The sequence below is a fragment of the Macaca mulatta genome, chromosome 11, assembly GCF_049350105.2.
Source record: "Macaca mulatta isolate MMU2019108-1 chromosome 11, T2T-MMU8v2.0, whole genome shotgun sequence".
NCBI classification, from domain to species: domain Eukaryota; kingdom Metazoa; phylum Chordata; class Mammalia; order Primates; family Cercopithecidae; genus Macaca; species Macaca mulatta.
The window spans coordinates 139574659-139591692 of record NC_133416.1 but is presented as its reverse complement, the minus strand read 5'-3'; the positions used below and the strand labels follow the sequence as shown (position 1 = coordinate 139591692).

General features: G+C 60.6%; 1 protein-coding gene and 2 long non-coding RNA genes across 9 annotated transcripts in view; 1 reads left to right on the top strand and 2 right to left on the bottom strand.

Moving 5' to 3' along the window:
• GALNT9 (polypeptide N-acetylgalactosaminyltransferase 9) overlaps nt 1–7992 on the top strand; it is a 122613-nt gene extending 114621 nt beyond the window's left edge. For 4 of the 6 annotated variants that reach the window (XM_028830209.2, XM_028830212.2, XM_077955880.1 and 1 more), the window contains 5 exons: nt 1612–1797; nt 3905–4042; nt 5782–5877; nt 6559–6726; nt 7253–7992. In XM_028830209.2, the coding sequence (XP_028686042.1) occupies nt 1612–1797; nt 3905–4042; nt 5782–5877; nt 6559–6726; nt 7253–7399 (735 nt within the window). In that variant the 3' untranslated portion in view covers nt 7400–7992. Of the gene's footprint in view, nt 1–1611; nt 1798–3904; nt 4043–5781; nt 5878–6558 lie in introns of all 6 variants that reach the window. The other 2 variants (XM_028830210.2, XM_077955879.1) reach the window with 2 other exon arrangements.
• Nucleotides 2606–5788, bottom strand: LOC144333214 (uncharacterized). Of its 2 annotated transcripts, XR_013401705.1 has the most exons (3): nt 5108–5788; nt 3891–3985; nt 2606–3763 (listed from the first exon to the last, which is right to left on the bottom strand). It is a non-coding gene; the product is annotated as an uncharacterized LOC144333214 (long non-coding RNA). The 2 variants fall into 2 exon arrangements; XR_013401704.1 differs by having other exon boundaries at nt 2606–3985.
• On the bottom strand, nt 7684–16728 carry LOC144333215 (uncharacterized). Its single transcript, XR_013401706.1, has 2 exons — nt 9566–16728; nt 7684–9062 (listed from the first exon to the last, which is right to left on the bottom strand). It is a non-coding gene; the product is annotated as an uncharacterized LOC144333215 (long non-coding RNA).
• Nucleotides 16729–17034: the final 306 nt, after the last annotated feature.

Sequence of the window (17034 nt, the reverse complement as noted above, 5' to 3'; positions counted from 1 at the left end):
GGGTGGTGTGGGAGAGGCCGTAAATGATCGGCGACATGGACTCCCGGTTCTCTCCCGCCTGGGACTTGGCTTCCTGAAGGCAGAGAGTCGCGAGGAGGGAGGAGCCCCCTGCTCCTCACACGAGGGACTGGGGCTCTGGGGTGGGCTGACAGGCGGCCCCCGAGGATGCAGCTGGGGGCCCTGTGAGGGTGGCCCTCTTTGGGAAAAGGGGTCTTTGCAGACGTGATTAAGATAACGGCCTGGAGATGAGAGCAGCCTGGACCAGGATGAACCCGAGTCCAGGGACGACTGAGGGATCCGAGCTCCGCTGGGCAGAGGCTCCGCCCCGTGCGCCCCCACAGCTGGCACTGCCCTCGGCACCTTCTCAGCACCGTGGAGGGAACGGGCAATGCCAGGGCTCCCCACCCTTTCTCGGGTGGTGGTGGGGATTCAGGAGATGAGGCAAGCACAGTGCCCACCCGGGGCCTGGCACACTCGTCCAGCGCAGGAGGCTCAGGGCTGAGGACCTGAGCACAGCGGAGCTTGGGCCACGTGGATCAGACCCCTTTGTTCATGGTGACGTCAGCCTGTGGGAGGCACCAGCATTTTATGGGGTGGATGGGATGGGACAGCACAGGATAGAGGTGGATAGGATGGGACAGGGGCTGGCTCAGGGCTCTCCAGGGAAGCAGATTAATAGCAGACATGGGTTTAGATGTGGATGTTCATCTAAAGAATTGACTCACGGTTATGGAGGCTGAGAATACCGAGACTGGCTGTCGGCTGGCAGGTGCCCAGGGGAGCCGGTGGCGTGAGCTCCAAGCCTGAAGGCAGGAGAGGACCCACGTCCCAGCCCGAATCGAGCAGTGTGTGAACGCTCCCTTCCTCAGCCTTTCTGTCCTACTCAGGCCTGCAGGGGACAGATTTAAACACGGCTCCCACCAGAGGCCATGCACAGACCACCCAGCATAAGGGGAGAGCAAATGTCCCGGCGCTCTGTCCCCTGCCACGTTGACACAAAACTAACCCTCACAGGCAGGACAGTGCAGCGGGACAGGCCAGTGTTCAGTGAAACGGAAGCACGGAAGGATACGTAGTGATAGATACATCTATACTGTGTGGGGGTCGGAAGGCCGGGGCTGCGGGCGTTTATTTGCTGGGCTGTTGTTCAGACCCAGGCTGCGTGTGTTCTGGGCATGCGTGGGGCGGCATCTGCACAGCAAGCGGCTGTTTGTAAACAGATTTTTGGTGTGTTTGGGTGCTGGGGGAGGTGGGTGGTGCAGTGGAGCGGGGGGTTCCCTGCACAGAACAAGCACTGGGGGTGGGAACCATAGGATGAAAAACCTGTTAAGTGTTCAGGTCGGTGGAATAACTGCCCCACCAGCCCCCACGGCCGTCGTGTAACGCACAAGAGAAAGAGGAGCCTGCACCAGACACAGCCCAGACCTGCACCTTCTCTGTGGGCGGGGTCCCCTGAAAACAGCCCCCAGGAGGCAAAGCCCTGGGGCCCACCAGGCCTGCAGGTGCCCCAGGAACGGAGGGCCGGGCCCCTCGGCCTCTCACAGGCCCCTGGCTGGCTGGGCTGCCCACCTGTCGGGAAGGCCGCCCACACCCAGCGCCGTCTCCCTGTAGGTGTGGCAGTGTGGTGGCAGCATGGAGGTGCTGCCCTGCTCCCGCGTGGCCCACATCGAGCGCACCAGGAAGCCCTACAACAACGACATCGACTACTATGCCAAGCGCAACGCCCTGCGCGCCGCCGAGGTGTGGATGGACGACTTCAAGTCCCACGTGTACATGGCCTGGAACATCCCCATGACGGTGAGTCCCCCACGGCCGGGAGCCGGGGCCACGCCCCAGGGTCGGGGTCAACGTCATGCTGGGCGCAGGGAGGCCCCGTGCAGTGTGAGCAGGTGTGTGCGGGTATGAGTGGGTGAGCTCTCTGCCTTCGAAGGAGCCTTCCTCACACTGGGAAGAGACCAGCTCACACCAAGCTGTTGTGGTGGACGTTTTTCTCTCAACTGCTGGTGGTTAGAAGCCAGGGAGGGGCGGCCTCTCCCCAACCTGGTGCCGCTGCCTCAGCCAGGGCCCCACTTAGCACCCAGCGCGGCCCCCTCCCCCAGCCCTGGGCAGCCTCAAATGTCTGGCCGTTTCGTGAACGGCTCATACACTGTGTGGCTTCCCGCCCTCAGCACCACATTTTCAGGTCACCCCCGCCGTGGCTAAGTCACGTCCACGGTGTGAACGGGCCGGTCGTGTGGATCCTCCTTCGTGGATGGACGTTTTGGCTGTTTCCTGTTGGGTTTTGGCCTGTGAGTGGCTGACCTGCTTCAAGTCGAGGATTGCTGTTTGTTTTCTAATTTGTAGTTGACCAATTTCCCATAAAGAGCCTGAATTCTGGCTCTTCTCAAAGCGCCCCAGCCCCCACAAGCCTAAGAAGGGCAGGTGCTGAGACAGGAGGTCGTGACCCTCCACCCATCCCGCCACCCCCCAGCGTCTCTGGGAACCACCCCCTTCCTTCCCTGGCCACTGCAGGCATTGGGTCCCTGAGTTCTGGGAGGACTCATCTTAGAAACAGCCTTGTTTTTTGCATCAACCCCAGTAAGAACCAGATCTTAAGTCATGATCCAGTGTGCACACACATGTGTATTTACATCCGTCCACATACAGCACTTTGCATCCACAGTACCAGTCATCCTTCTCATTCACGATATACTACTTCTTAAAAATTCCACTATAGCCTATATTGGTTCACCACCCCCTGCTGGACTGCACCCTAGCGTGTGGGCGACACGGCCTGGAGGGGACCCAGGTTGGACCATTCACCGTGCAAACCCAGCATCCCACCCCCAGATCAGCTCCCACGGCAGCTTCCGTCAGGCAGGTCAGGAGTCTGTGGACACGTGCACTTGTGTCTGAGCGATGAGAAGAGGGTACCCGGTGCTCCTACAGCCTTGTTTTCCATGAAGTGATTTGGAAAACGTGTAGGGTGACAATGTCCCCAAGTGTGTGGGCAACTGAGTGAGGGGCTCCAGGCCCCCAGGCAGTGAAGCCGGCAAATGGCTGTCACCTCCCTGTGTCCAAGGGCCCCGGCATAAGCCCCTTGACTAATCAAAGCCTCATAAGAAAGCAACGAGTTTCTGGTGTGATTGCCCCACTTTACCAATGAGAAACTGAGGCACAGAGAGGGTAAGGGACTGTCCCAGGGCCACACACCAGAAGGTGACAGGATTCAAGCCCAGGCCCCGCAGGCCACGTCGTCTGCCCTCCTCACAAGGCCTGAGCCTGGAGGGTCCCTGGGCAGGAGGCAGGTGCTCCCTCAGGGCTGGCTGTCCATCAGAGAGTGCTGGTCCCACAGCCCCTCAGACCCCACATTCGGCTGTGGGTTCTCACGGCAGAGGACACGGGTCAAAGTCAGCAGAGGGAAGAGACGCCCGGGCCGGGCCCAGGAGAGACCAGGCGCGAGCTCCCAGGTGTCCCCTCCCGGGGGGGTCCCGTGGACTTGATTCTCCAGCACCCATGCGTGACAACACGTGCCAGGCAGGGCCAGCCAGGAGCCCCCGAGCCTCGGTGTCCAGGGTCCTCACCGGGCTGATCTCGTAGACATGGCTGACCTTGGTCTCCGCCCTCCAGCGGTCACACCAGGTGAGCAGGGCCGTCTTCTCAGGCAGGAGGTTCCTGGGCCCAGGTGGGTGCGGACGAGCCGGCTGCAGCAGGGGCCATCGGTCCAGGCCAGGGCTGGTCTTCAGCAGGGCCCTTCCCCTCGGGAGCAGCTGCCTCGGACCTTCTGTGGATATTACGACGCTGGGGTTCCCACCTAGGGGAGGCTGCTCCTGTGAGGGGACTCAGTCCCTGGAGCCCCCCCCCCCAACCTCATCATGGGGACAGTGACACTCATGTGCCCTCCCGCCTACTTCCGGCCTTGCAGAACCCAGGGGTGGACTTCGGGGACGTGTCTGAGAGGCTGGCCCTGCGCCAGAGGCTGAAGTGCCGCAGCTTCAAGTGGTACCTGGAGAACGTGTACCCGGAGATGAGGATCTACAACAACACCCTCACGTACGGAGAGGTAGCGCCTCCCCCGAGGGCCCCGCGCAGCCCAACAGGCCTTCTGCCCTGACTCCCGCGCACACGTGTGCATTCAGTGGGAGGCAGGCACATCCACGTGCACACACAAGGTGCAGGTTCACATGAACACATGCACCTGCAGACACGCGTGTCCACACACACCCATTCCTTCACAGGGACCTGCCTAGAGGCAGACGCACAGTCACATCCATGCACACACGTGTTCACATGCCTGATTCAGATGTACCTATGCACTCACATGTATGTGCACGCAGGCATGCATGCACTCACCTAGACGTGTGTACAGGGACACATTCACAGGCATGTACACAAATCCATGCAAACATATGTACAAGTGCACGTGGATACGAGTATACATCTGCACACAGTTTTGCTCATGTAGACACAGCTCTTCATACACAAATGTTTCACTAACTGCATGAACCCCAAAGGGGCCTGCATGTGCACAAACATACAAGCACTTGTTATCAAGGAGCAATAATGTGCGCGTGTGTGTACACATCTGCATCCACATATGCAGAGCCGTGTTCATACCCCACCACGCGTGCATGCAGGTGCCCACACAGACGCACACGATGGGTGATATGCACGCCCACACTCATACAGGCACATCACCTACAGAGACCCCGTCTCCGCCGGCCCCCACCTGCACTGCGCTCTGTAAAGCCAGCAAGAAAGTGCTGCTCTTCTGTCCTCTCCCCGGTCTATGCAGGGGCCAGGGTGCCTCCCACCCTGGGAATCGAGTGTCCCAGCCCTGAGCTGGCATTTGGATGGGGCAAGGAGAAGGGTCCCTGGGGTGGATGGTCCTCGCTGAGCCTCCCCTCCCTCAGCTCCTGGTCCACGCTGCGCTGACTCCAGTCCCTTGGGCACAGAGGTGTCCCAGGCAGCGCTGAGAGTGCATCGGTGTGCGGCCCCGTCCCCCAGCCTCCCTGTGCTTCTGCTCTGCCCACTCCATCCTCCATCAGCCAAGCTCAGGCACCGCCCACCCAGAGCAGCTGGGCGTTTCTAATTTGTGGTCAACATTCTCAGCGGTCCCAGTTCAAACCTGTGTGCCCTCTTGCAGTGGCCATGATGGAGGGGTTAGCTGCCGCCGCAAACCCAGCAGCCTGGAACCGCAGTGGACAAAAGCAATAAGCGTCTACCCTTGCTCACAAGCCAGGGCCACCTGGGCAGTGCTGCTGGCCCGGGCCAGGCTGTGCTGATCTCGGATGGGCCCGTTCTGGTGGCTGGAGGTTGGCTGCCCGATGACAACTCACGCCCCAGCAGGCTGGCCCGGGCTTGTTCTCAGAGTGGTGTCAGGATTCCTTCCCAGACGGAGTGGAAGCTGGAAGGTCTCCCAAGGATCCAAGCCAAGGCCAGCCCAGACTCCAGGGCCGGCGAGTGGTCTCTGCCCACTCAGCGGGAGCTGCAAGGGTGCAGGGAGCAGGCGGCAAGGCAGGGAAGCCACCCCGGCTTAGGGCCTCCATCCCTGCTGCTGAGAAAGGCCGACACCGCCGTCCTCAAGCCTCCCCTATTGACCAATGGCCACGTCTCCATCAGTGACAAACTCAGTCGGCCACCCGTTCCCGGGAGGTCCAGCAAGTCCCTTCCCAGGCAGCCCACCCACCCGGGCCCTCCACAAGCCCCCCTCCTCCGGGGAGCACCTGCTCAGGTGCTCGAAGCTCTGTGGGGCTCCACCCTCAGGTGACCCTGGACGTTCTCTGCGGCTTCTGGTTGCAGGTGAGAAACAGCAAAGCCAGCGGCTACTGCCTGGACCAGGGAGCGGAGGACGGCGACCGGGCAATCCTCTACCCCTGCCACGGGATGTCCTCCCAGGTAGGAGCAGCAGCAGCCACCCATGGAGCTCCCAAGGGGAGCACCCCAGGCCACCCGGACCCCACACCCTGGGGCAGAGGCCCGGGGCCAAGCCAGAGTCTGCTTGATCACGTAAGCCCAGGAATTGAGACCAGCCTGGGCAGTGTGGCGAGACCACCCCACCTGGGCGGGACTCCCTGCAGTGCGGGCCCAGCCCCGTGGAATCGGCGGTCAGGGACTGGCCATCGTGAAGGTCCGAGCCATTCTGACCACAACCTCCATAAAGAGCTGGGCATTTCTAGCCCCACGGGAATGCGTGTTCCGCTCACACACGGCGCTTTTCAGTGAGCTCTGCATGTCACCCAAAGTAAACCCGACTCCTGTCCTCCCCAAAACGAGTGGGGCCACACTCTGAGTCTGAGCCCCGTTCATGACGTCTGTCAGGAGCCTGGCCCTGCGGAGCTTCTGGGCGCCGTCCAGCTCACATCCCCACGTGGGCCCTGCCCGGCAGGCCTCTCCCACCCACAACAGTGTTCCCAGGGTGGGAGGCTCCAAGGCAGCCGCTCAGGGCCCCATTTGCAGCTCGCGGCAGCTCGCACAGCCTTTCTGTGCTTACCAGGGAGAGCCTGGGCTGGAGCACGGGCCATGGCACCCCCGGGCCTGGATGCTGCTCACACACAGCCCCGGTGGTCCTGTCCCCAGCTGGTGCGGTACAGCGCTGACGGCCTGCTGCAGCTGGGGCCTCTGGGCTCCACAGCCTTCTTGCCCGACTCCAAGTGTCTGGTGGATGACGGCAGGGGCCGCACGCCCACCCTGAGGAAGTGTGAGGATGTGGCAAGGCCCACACAGCGGCTGTGGGACTTCACCCAGGTCAGCCATCGGGGAAGGGGAGCCGTGGGGTTGGGACAGGGCCGCTGGGACCCCTGGGCGCCTCTGCCACTAGAGCCAGCCCACTGGGTGGGAGCTGGAGTGCCGCAGTGGGTGGTCAGGGGATGGGGCCTTGGATCAGCTGCTCCCTCGAGGGCCCCGATGCTCGCAGAGAGGGCAGGTGACTGGCCAGGGTCACACAGCCAGAGAGGGGCCGGGCTGGACAGTCTGATCATAGCCCTGCATCTGCCTCTTCCAGCCTCAGGTGCCCAGGGTAGAGGCAGGATTTAGGGAGGGAATGAGGTGTGATTCCAATCTGGGCTGCTCTGCAGGAACGATGGGAGATCCTCAAAGCTCCACTGACGTCAGCCCCTTCCTGGTCCCCGGGTGCTGCTGTGATGCTGAGTTTCCATTCGAGCTGCCCCAAGAATGAGCACGAGGGCTGAGAGCACGAAGCAGCCTCCCTGGGGTGGGGGTGGGGGACGAGGACGCCTGACCCCTGGCTGACTTGGTGTGACTGTCCCCACAGAGCGGCCCCATTGTGAGCCGGGCCACGGGCCGCTGCCTGGAGGTGGAGATGTCCAAAGACGCCAACTTCGGGCTCCGGCTGGTGGTGCAGAGGTGCTCGGGGCAGAAGTGGATGATCAGAAACTGGATCAAACATGCACGGCACTGACCCGGCCTCTGCCTGGACCCCCACGGACCTCGGGAAGGCGCTGGGCCAAGCCAGTGTCGCTGAGTGGCCGGGGTATGCCCAGCAGACACAGCAGGGCAGGGCTCTATGTGCGGCCAGGACAGCAGAGGCCAAGGGGCCGGGGTGTGGCTGAGTGACCAGGGTGTCAGCCACTGCAGCTGGAGTACAGCTCCTCCTAGGACAGGCGGCTCTACCCAAGGGAGGGCGTCTGGGGACAGTGACGCCGACTCAAACACGTGCCTTCTCCACGGTATCTCCTGGCCAGGCTGCTGGGACGGCCGCCACCTCTGCATGTACCACAGCCCCTACGCCCCACAGGGTGGCCAAGCCCCAGACCACACGCCAGGCGGCGCCCCGGCGTCCTCCACCCACGGCCTCCCATGCTCCAAGCAGCCTCCCCCAGCCCTTGCAACCGCTCAGCCCTCCAACCGAGACCTAAGTTCACACCTCACAACACAGCTCATGGTCTGGTAAGAGGGGTGCTGGGGGACATGGATGGCGACAAACCTGCAGCTGTGTCTAGGAGGCTGGTGCGACTGCCTCAGCAGAGACCAAATAAAGAGGATTAGGCAGCAGCGCTGTATGTGTCTTCCTTGGAGCGGAGCTGGGGGGTGGGGCCTGGGCCCTGCCACAGCCCAGCCCCTCGCCTGTTTTAATAAATACTGTTTTATTGGCGCCCAGCCATGCCCATTTGCTTACTATTGTCTGTGGCCGCTGTGGGGCTGTCGGCGCAGAGTTGAGCCATGGCTGCGTAGCTCACAAAGCCGCAGACGTGGACTCTGGCTGACGCCTGTGCTGGGATGTGGCCCGACAGGTGGCCTCACGTGTGCAGACAGACCATGAACTCAACACAGTCAGAAAAATGGAGGAGAGCACGTCCCCTGCAGCCGCACATGGCAGCTGGAGGCCGTCGGCCTGAGAACTCGCCCGAACAGAAAACCAAACCACGTGTTCTTATTCATGGGAGCTGAACACTGTGTGCACACGACACAGAGAGGGAACAGCAGACTCCAGGGACTCCAGAGGGGCGGGTGGGAGGAGGACGAGGGCTGGAAAACCGGGGGACTCCAGAGGGGCAGGTGGGAGAAGGACAAGGACGAGGGCTGGAAAACCATCTGTCGAGAGCCGCGTCCACTCCCTGGGTGAAGGGATCGTTAGAAGCCAAAACCTCAGCATCACGCTATATACCCACATAATAAACCCACACATGTATCCGTGAATCTAAAATTAAAAAAAGGCCCGGCACGGTGGCTCACGCCTATAATCCCAGCACTTTGGGAGGCTGAGGTGGGTGGATCAACTGAGGTCAGGAATTCGAGACCATCCCGGCTAACATGGTGAAATCCCATCTCTACTAAAAATACAAAAATTAGCCAGGCATGGTGGGTGCACCTGTAATCCCAGCTACTCTGGAGGCTGAGGCAGGAGAATAGCTTGAACCCGGGAGGTGGAGGTGCGGTGAGCCAAAATCACCCCACAGCACTCCAGCCTGGGCCACAGAGAGAGACTCCATCTCAAAGAAATAAAACGATAGGCAGGTACCAAATTTGGCAAGTCCAGGCTCCGAGTCTCCAGGGAGTGCGGACGCTGACCTGTTGTCACCAGTCGGAGTTCAGCCTGCAGGGACACTTCATGTCCACTAGCCCTGGGGGAGGCGGTGGGGCCGTGCTTCACTGCTCTTTCCAAAGCCCGGGGTGGTGTGTTCCTCCCCCAGCACCCTGCCACTGGGGTGCCCACCCACCACACGGCCCCTCTGCTCTGACCAGGGGACGATGAGTCGGCCCAGGCTCACAACTGCGGAAACCCCTACACACACCCACGGGCTGCAGGGCCTGGGAGCTCGGGCTCTGGCGGTCGGCGGGGGGCCTGCGGCAGCCAACTCCAAGCTCAGAGACGGCAGGCTGGTCACCTGAAATGGTCCCTTCCTCTGGGACTCCCCGGTTGCTGCTTCCTGTTCCTGTAAGAAGCCCTGAGGGGTCCCAGTTCCTCTGTTCTCAGCAGAGAATTCTCCCAGCCCCAGCCCAAGCCTCAGCCCTCTGCTAGTCCAGACCTGCCAAAACTCTGTGGCAAAACACGGGCAGTGAGTGGGGCCCCAAAAGTCAGTGGCTTGCCAGGGACCTCCCCCCACCGGCCCCCAGCCAGACTCACAGGACTCCAGAAGTTTCCCAGGCGAAGTCAGGATGTGCAGAGTCCCTTAGCTTGCAACGCGCAGTGCCTGTAGTTTAGACCAAGAGGATAGCAGGTGCAAACTTGGCTCGCTCACACTCCAATTCATTAGGCAAATTGACAGGCAAGTCAAAACTGGCTTGTTCGTAGCCCACACAGGATCCCACGTAAAACCTGACACCTGGAAAATTACTCTTGAATCCTCAGTAGAACTCCCGCCCTCCAGAGAAGTGAGCATTCCTCCTGCTGATGGAAGCCTAAGGCGGCCCCACCTCACCTGGCCCAGCCCCTCCTCCCTGGCACCAGGAGGAGTCCCAAGGGGAGCGCCTGGGGAGGCGGGTCCCTGCAGGGTGGTGGAGGTGAGGCACTGTCCACGCTTTCCGGACAGGCGTGACCACTCTTCACAGGCGTGACCTCGACGTGGTGAACACTCTGCTTCACCAAAGACACCCCCAAGCATCCTTATTTCCCTGACTATTCCCCTCTGTTCTTACCTGCTTCAGTGGTCACACGCCTCTTGAGACCTGCCCCTGTTCCGGAGAAAGTGCCCATGGATCCTAAAGATCATTTACTCTAAAGAGCTCCCCACCCTCGCACGGGTGGGTCAGAGCTGGAGACGTCCCAACATCTGCTGCTGCCGCTGCACCTGCTGCCACACGGTGTCACTGTTGAAGACGGTCCCTGCGCAGCTGCGTGGCCAACACTTGGCCGTGGCCACCAGGACATCCTTGCTGGCCTAGACTCACGCCTGCCTCACAGGGTGCCCCACGTGGGGAGCAGCCATACCTGTTTAAGTCGCAGTGACATGCTGATGTAGATCAGATGCTTGTCCCCTCCAAATTTCAGGTTGAAATTTGACCAACATGGAGGTGGTGCCTGCTGGGAGGTGTTTGGGTGGATCCCTCATGAACAGTCCAGTGCTGTCCTCATGGTAACTGACTCTAGTAGTTCCCAAGGGAGCTGGTTGTTAGAATGGTCCTGGCACCACCCTCCCTGCTCCCTCCCTCACCACGTCCCCTCTGCTCCGAGTAGAAGCTCCCTGAGGCCTTCCCAGAAGCAGATGCTAGTGCCAGGCTTCCTGCAGGCCTGTGGGCCAATTACACCCCTTTTCTTCATGAATTACCCCGTCTCAGATGTTCCTTTATATACAGAGCAAAATGCCAAACGGACAGAGATACGCACTTGCCCTGACCCCAGCACAGTCCCTGGGCTCAGGAAAACGTCAGCGCCGTCCGCGGGCTGTGCCGTCCGTGGGCTGTGCCAAAGCCACTGTGATCCCCTAAACCCTTTGACACGTGTGGACACGTCCCTTCCTGTAAGGCACAATCACTCCTCCTCATGGTCTTCTCTGTCCTGTTTCGTAACCATGGGTCCTTGGTTGGGGTCACCCCAATTGTATCAGGTGGGATCCAACCAGTCAAACAAAGGGGATTTAATATGGAGGACCGATTGCCCAAGTGAGGGAAGAACCGAGGCTCTGACCAGGGGACGATGAGTCGGCCCAGGCTCACAACTGCGGAAACCCCTACACATACCCACGGGCTGCAGGGCCTGGGAGCTCGGGCTCTGGCGGTCGGCGGGGGGCCTGCGGCAGCCAACTCCAAGCTCAGAGACGGCAGGCTGGTCACCTGAAATGGTCCATGGTGGACAGACAGACACCACAGCTGGCGACGCGACACGCCACGGCTGTGCTTCCAAGAGTTGGTGTCAGACACTGGCCAGCACACCCCCAACTCACTCTCCCAAGACCCCCAGACGCAGAGCATCTCCCCAGTCCGACGGACGCGACCGACGGGACGCACAAGAGATCCCTTTCAAAGCAAGGTCTACGGAAATGCCAGTTCCTGTCTCAGATCTTCAGAAAAACTGCGGCCATTCTCTTCTCCTAAGAGGAGGAGGAGGAGGAGGAGGAGGAGGGAGGGAGGAAGATGTTTAAATAAGGGTGAAATTTTAATCCCATTTATTTCTTCAAATACCTCAGGTAGTACTGAGCACTCCTGTGCCCATTAAGGAGAAACAGAGGCTCGGAGGAATAAAACGACTCTGCACAAGACACACCGTCACACAGGCAAACCCGGGGGTCCCACCCAGATCCATGTGACCCCAAACCTGCGACCTTCCACCCTGCCTGGCTGCCCAGTATTTTTTTCTTTTTAAACAGTCATGTTCTAAATGGCAAGGATACAAACAAATAGAATTTAATAAAACTTAATAGCAGGCCTGCTTCTCACATTGATTCAATTAAAATCTGGCTCTGCAGCAGATTCAGAAAAATCCATGTCGTCTGTTTGACACGGTTCATTGGCACCTGACAAGCAGGGCTCGGAGCGGCCGTTACGGGAGCAGGCACTCCCCCAGACCGATGACCGGGGCTCGGAGCGGCCATTACAGGAGCAGGCACTCCTGGTGGAAGCAGTGAACAAACACACCATTCTTCTCCTTTCTTTGCTCTTGATAGAGATCATGGGCGCCCGAATTTAATTTTGCCTCTAATAAAAATGCCCATCGCCTGATGAGTCTCATTTATGGCTCAGACCGACTTCAAGAGTGGGTCCCACAGGAAGCAGCGTGCAGGGGGGTCTGTCCCCAGGGCAGGGCAGCCTTGAAGGGCCCCAGCAGGGGTGCAGGCCAGGCTGGTGTTGACCAGGGGCCCAACCACACAGAGCGTGGGCGTCTCCCAAGCACCCCATCTTCATCACAGGCAAGTTTAGCTCTGGTCGAAGCAAGGGGATGGTGAAGGGCAGACTCCAGGGTGGGGGCCCCTCTGAGGGGGCTGCAGGGACAGCTCTGGGGTCTGCAGAGAGGGGCAGCAGCAGACACACCTGGGCGCCCTCTCCTCGCTGGGCAGCTTTGGGGAAATTACTTTCTCCTTCTGAACTGTGTTTAATTCAAACAAGGAAGAAATAATACGGGCTCCGAAGCTTTGCTTTGAGGATTAGGAAGAAAGCACATCATAGCTGTTACATTCTTGGGTGGTTTTGATTTTTATTTGCTTCTTGTATTTCCTAAATTTTCTGCAAAGAAACGTGTCTGCAGTGAAGGATAATTGGCTCTTTTGTTTATTAACATTCATTTGACACCCACTGCACAGCAGGCGCTCTCCCTCACAGCAGCGGCCCGTTCCCGAGCGGTGCCCGGCTTCCCGCCCCGAGACACAAGGAGGGCTTCTAGAGGAATCACCGTTCACCGTTCACTGCTGTCCGGCAACCAGGCCCCGTGCTGGAGCTCACTGGCTGGCCCACAGGCCGCATCTCACACCACGTCCTCCCCACCTGCCAGGCACTGGCTCACCAGCCTGCTGGGCCTGTGACTGCCCCAGTCCCAGTCACAAGGTCCTCCCATCTTTGTGCCCAGTGCTGCCGCAACACAGGACCACAGCGGGCCGCTTCAGACAGCAGAACTGATTCCCTCACAGTCCCAGGAACAGAGTCCAAGGCCCAGGTACCCGCCTGGCTCCCTCTGAGGGCTCCAGGGCTCCTCCCGCCCCCTCCCTCGCTGGGCCTGACCCCTTCTCTGCTGCCGGTGGCCTGTTCCCCGCCCCACCCCCATGTGTCTCCTCCACGCCGCATCCTCAGGTCACCCAACAGGGACACCAGCCTCGGATTCAGGGACCCTCATCTTAATGTTCCATCGGCTAAGGCCTTCTCTTTAAATAGGTCTCATTCGAGGGTTCTGGGTGGACACGAATTTTGGAGAGACAGCCCATGACCTTCTCCTATTGCCCAAATAGGCCCAGAAACTTCCCCGGGGCCTTTGAGGAGCAGAGCTGCGCTGAGGTCTGCGGGGAAAAGAGAAAGGCTGACCTGCCCCGCTGGACACGTGTGTCCCCGAGCCCCGAAGTCCAACGTCAGAACGGCCCCTCGACATGTGCGTGGCCAACAAGCACACAGAAAAGGCGCAACATCAGCACGCACCGCGGGCTGCAGAGGAAAGCCACGGCGGCCGGACTGGCTAACGCACCCACTGGCACACGGGCGAGCCTTGGGCATCCCTCACGCCCACCCACCGCTGGCAGGAGCGTGAGAGGCTACAGGCACTTGGAGCCACCATGGGCCACCCCCTCTCTAGAAAGCTCACAGCTCCCCGGCCGGGCAATCCCACACCTGGATTCACCCAAGGGGCATGAAGACACGTCCCCAAAGACTTACAGTAAAATACTCACAGCGGCTTTATTCACAATAGTCCAGAGCTGCAAGCAGCGCAGATGCCCCGCCAGTGAGGGGCAGCCTCTGAAACGGCTCTTGGCGGAGAGGAGGAGCGGCAGGCAGGAGAGGGCCTGAGGGACCAGGACGCAGGGAGCCGGCCCGGGCAAGCGCACACGGTGCCCTCGGAACCCGCACAGCCGGTCACCCACGCCCAGCGCGGCCAGAGCCGAGGCTGCCTGGGGCCGTGTGAGCTGAGCAGAGGGCACAGGTTCTGTCTGCATTTTCTTTGCAACATCCTGGGAATCTAAAAGTGCGTCAAAGTAAAAGGTGTTTTGCTTTTCGTTGTTGGTGGTTATACTTTAAGTTCCAGGGTACACGTGCACACGTGCAGGTTTGTTACCGCTGTACACCGGCTTCCGCCGTGCTGTGCAGACAAGCGCTGCCCGCGGCCAGGAGAGGCGCTGGGGAGGGCGGGGCGATCGGCGCGGAGGGCGGTGGAGACGCTGCTGGAACAATCAATCATCACAACCCGCGGAAGTGCCCCCGGAGACGGCGCCGCCCATCGCGTGGACTCTGCGCGCAATGATTTAAAAGCGAAAAGGGCGTCTCCAGGCCCTGCCCTCGACTCCTCCATCGCTCCGGCCACGGAAGGACGGGCCCAGCCCCGACTCCCTCCGCGAAGCAGCCCCCACTGCCGATCTCTGCCCCGCCCCCACCACACCTCGCCCCTCACACTATGCCAGGCAGTTCCCTCCGAGCCCCACTGGGGCATCTACACTGCACACACCACAAACAAGCCAGACTGCACCTACACCTGACACATCGTAACACCAGGCACAGAACAGCGTCCACACTGCACACACCCCAAGGGAGCTGTGTCTACACTGCAGACGTCGGTGGAGCACACACGTCTTCATGCAGGCTCAGCAGAGGGGGAAAAACAGGTCCCCGAGGGTGGAAGAGTCGTGGCCAGCAGACGGACAGATGGACGGACGGATGGACAGACACGGGTGAACAGGTAGCCCAGGCGTGAGCTGAGCTGGTCAAATGGGCCAGGACCCGGGTCCGTGTGCCCTTCACAGTCAGGATGATGGAATCCCATGGAATATGAAAAATGCTGGGAGACAGACCCCAAGGGCACAGCCCCTCACCAGGCAGGGAGGCCTCGAGAGAAGCACAGCTCCGGGTGCCCCCACGCTGGGCAGGGAGGGACCCCACCCGTGCCCCACCAGGCAGGGAGACCTCGAGAGAGAAGCACAGCTCCAGGTGCCCCCACGCTGGGCAGGGAGGGACCCCACCCGTGCCCCACCAGGCAGGGAGACCTCGAGAGAGAAGCACAGCTCCAGGTGCCCCCACGCCGGGCAGGGAGGGACCCCACCCGCACCCTCAGGCCGTGCTCTAGATGGGGACAGGGTGAGCTGAAGAATTGATTTCATCTCTGGAATAAAATGGAATGATGGGTTTGTGTGAAATCAGGACAGAGCTGGGGAGGTGATGGAGCGGGGATGGGAAGAGGCCAGAGCAGACGGCTCATTCCCCGGAAACAGCCTCTCCTGGTCCGGCTTAGTCACTGAGGGCAGCTTCTCTGTGCACGGAGCCTGGCTGCCCGGTGAGCAACACCACCCTCCCTCCCTCCTCCTCCTCCTCCTTCTCTCCCTCCCGCAATTTCTCATCCCCCCTTCATCCTCATCTCCCCCACCCCTGCCCCCCACCCCCAGCCTAACGTGGCACTGGCCTTTAGTGTCTCAGAACACAGAGCAGTTGCTGGGCAGAATCCCACGTGCCATGATGGATCCACACACAACACATGAAATAAACCGCCCGAAATGCAGCAGGTTAAAGCAGCACTAGGCTCCTGGTCCTCACAATTCTCTGGGTCCACGGGGGCTCCCTGGGCTGGCTCATGGGGTCACCGTGATCACAGCAGGGCTGGCCAGGCTGGGCAGCAGACGGCTCCTTGCAGCTGGCAGGTGGGTCTGGCCATCGCTGTGGCCAGGGCTGTCCTCCGCACGGCCTCCTGACTTAGTTTTCTGTTTCTGATGAGCCCCATACCTAGCGGCTCAGAGCAAAGCCGGTTCATCCCCTCGCAGCTTCCATGGCCAGGAGTCAGCCATGGTGTGGGTGGATGTGCCACTCAGGGCTCACAGGCTGGAGTCCAGGTGCCGGCAGGGCAGGTGCTGTTCCGCAGGCTCTGGGGAAGAACCCGCCTGCATGCTCATGGGGGGCCTGCAGCGGCAGGGCTGAGCTCCCGGCCTCCTTGCGGGTTGTCAGCCGGGTCCCCTCTCAGCTCCTGAAGGCTTCCGGCATCTTCCCCTCAAGAGCCCTTCACGTCTTCCCACCAGAAACAGCATGGCCAATTCTCCTGGCTCCGAAGGGCTAGTGAGTAGGCAGGCCACCCTGATGACCCCCGCTTGGAGTTAAACTGTGCCACACGGGGCACGTCCTCAGGTTCCAGGGCTCCTGTGGAGAAATTCCACACCCACCCTCACCTTCCTGTAGGTCAGGCCCGTTCCTTCCGCAGTAGGTGCGGGGCACTGTTTCAGGAGAGCCACGGCCTAGCGGAGAGGCGTCTTAAGGCCCCACACCCCTTCTAGCACATTCTACCGGCCACAGCAAATCAAAGGCCGCTGAGACCCAGGGCCTAGGGACACAGACCCATCCTGGGAGGGGAGGTGCCACCCAGTCACAGTCCCACCAATGCATGGACACAGAGGAGAATCACCAGGGCCCGGGGTCGGAGAGTCCAGCAGCCCACCCTCGGCCCCAGCGAGTCCCTTCCCCTCTCATAAAACCGCATCCTCGCCGGGCACGGTGGCTCACACCTGTAATCCCTGCACTTTGGGAGGCCGAGGCGGGCGGATCACGAGGTCAGGAGATCGAGGCCATCCTGGCTAACACGGTGAAACCGTCTCTACTAAAATACAAAAAACTAGCCGGGCGAGGTGGCGGGCGCCTGTAGTCCCAGCTACTCGGGAGGCTGAGGCAGGAGAATGGCGTGAACTCGGGAGGCGGAGCTTGCAGTGAGCCGAGATCGCGCCACTGCACTCCATCCTGGGCGACAGAGTGAGACTCTGCCTCAAAAAAAAAAAAAAAAAAAACCGCATCCTCCCCTCCCGAGACCACCAGAGCCCCATCTGATTGGCGTGGAAACCAAAGCTCAGCAGAGTGTGGTTCATGATGGGCGGCTCCAAAAAACAAACCCACCAATCAGAGTCCATGTTTCTGTGACCGGCGGCGGCTGCAGATGCAGAGGAGGCTTCTCGGTACGGTTCCCCCTCATCTAGGAACCTGCCACCCCACTCAAGC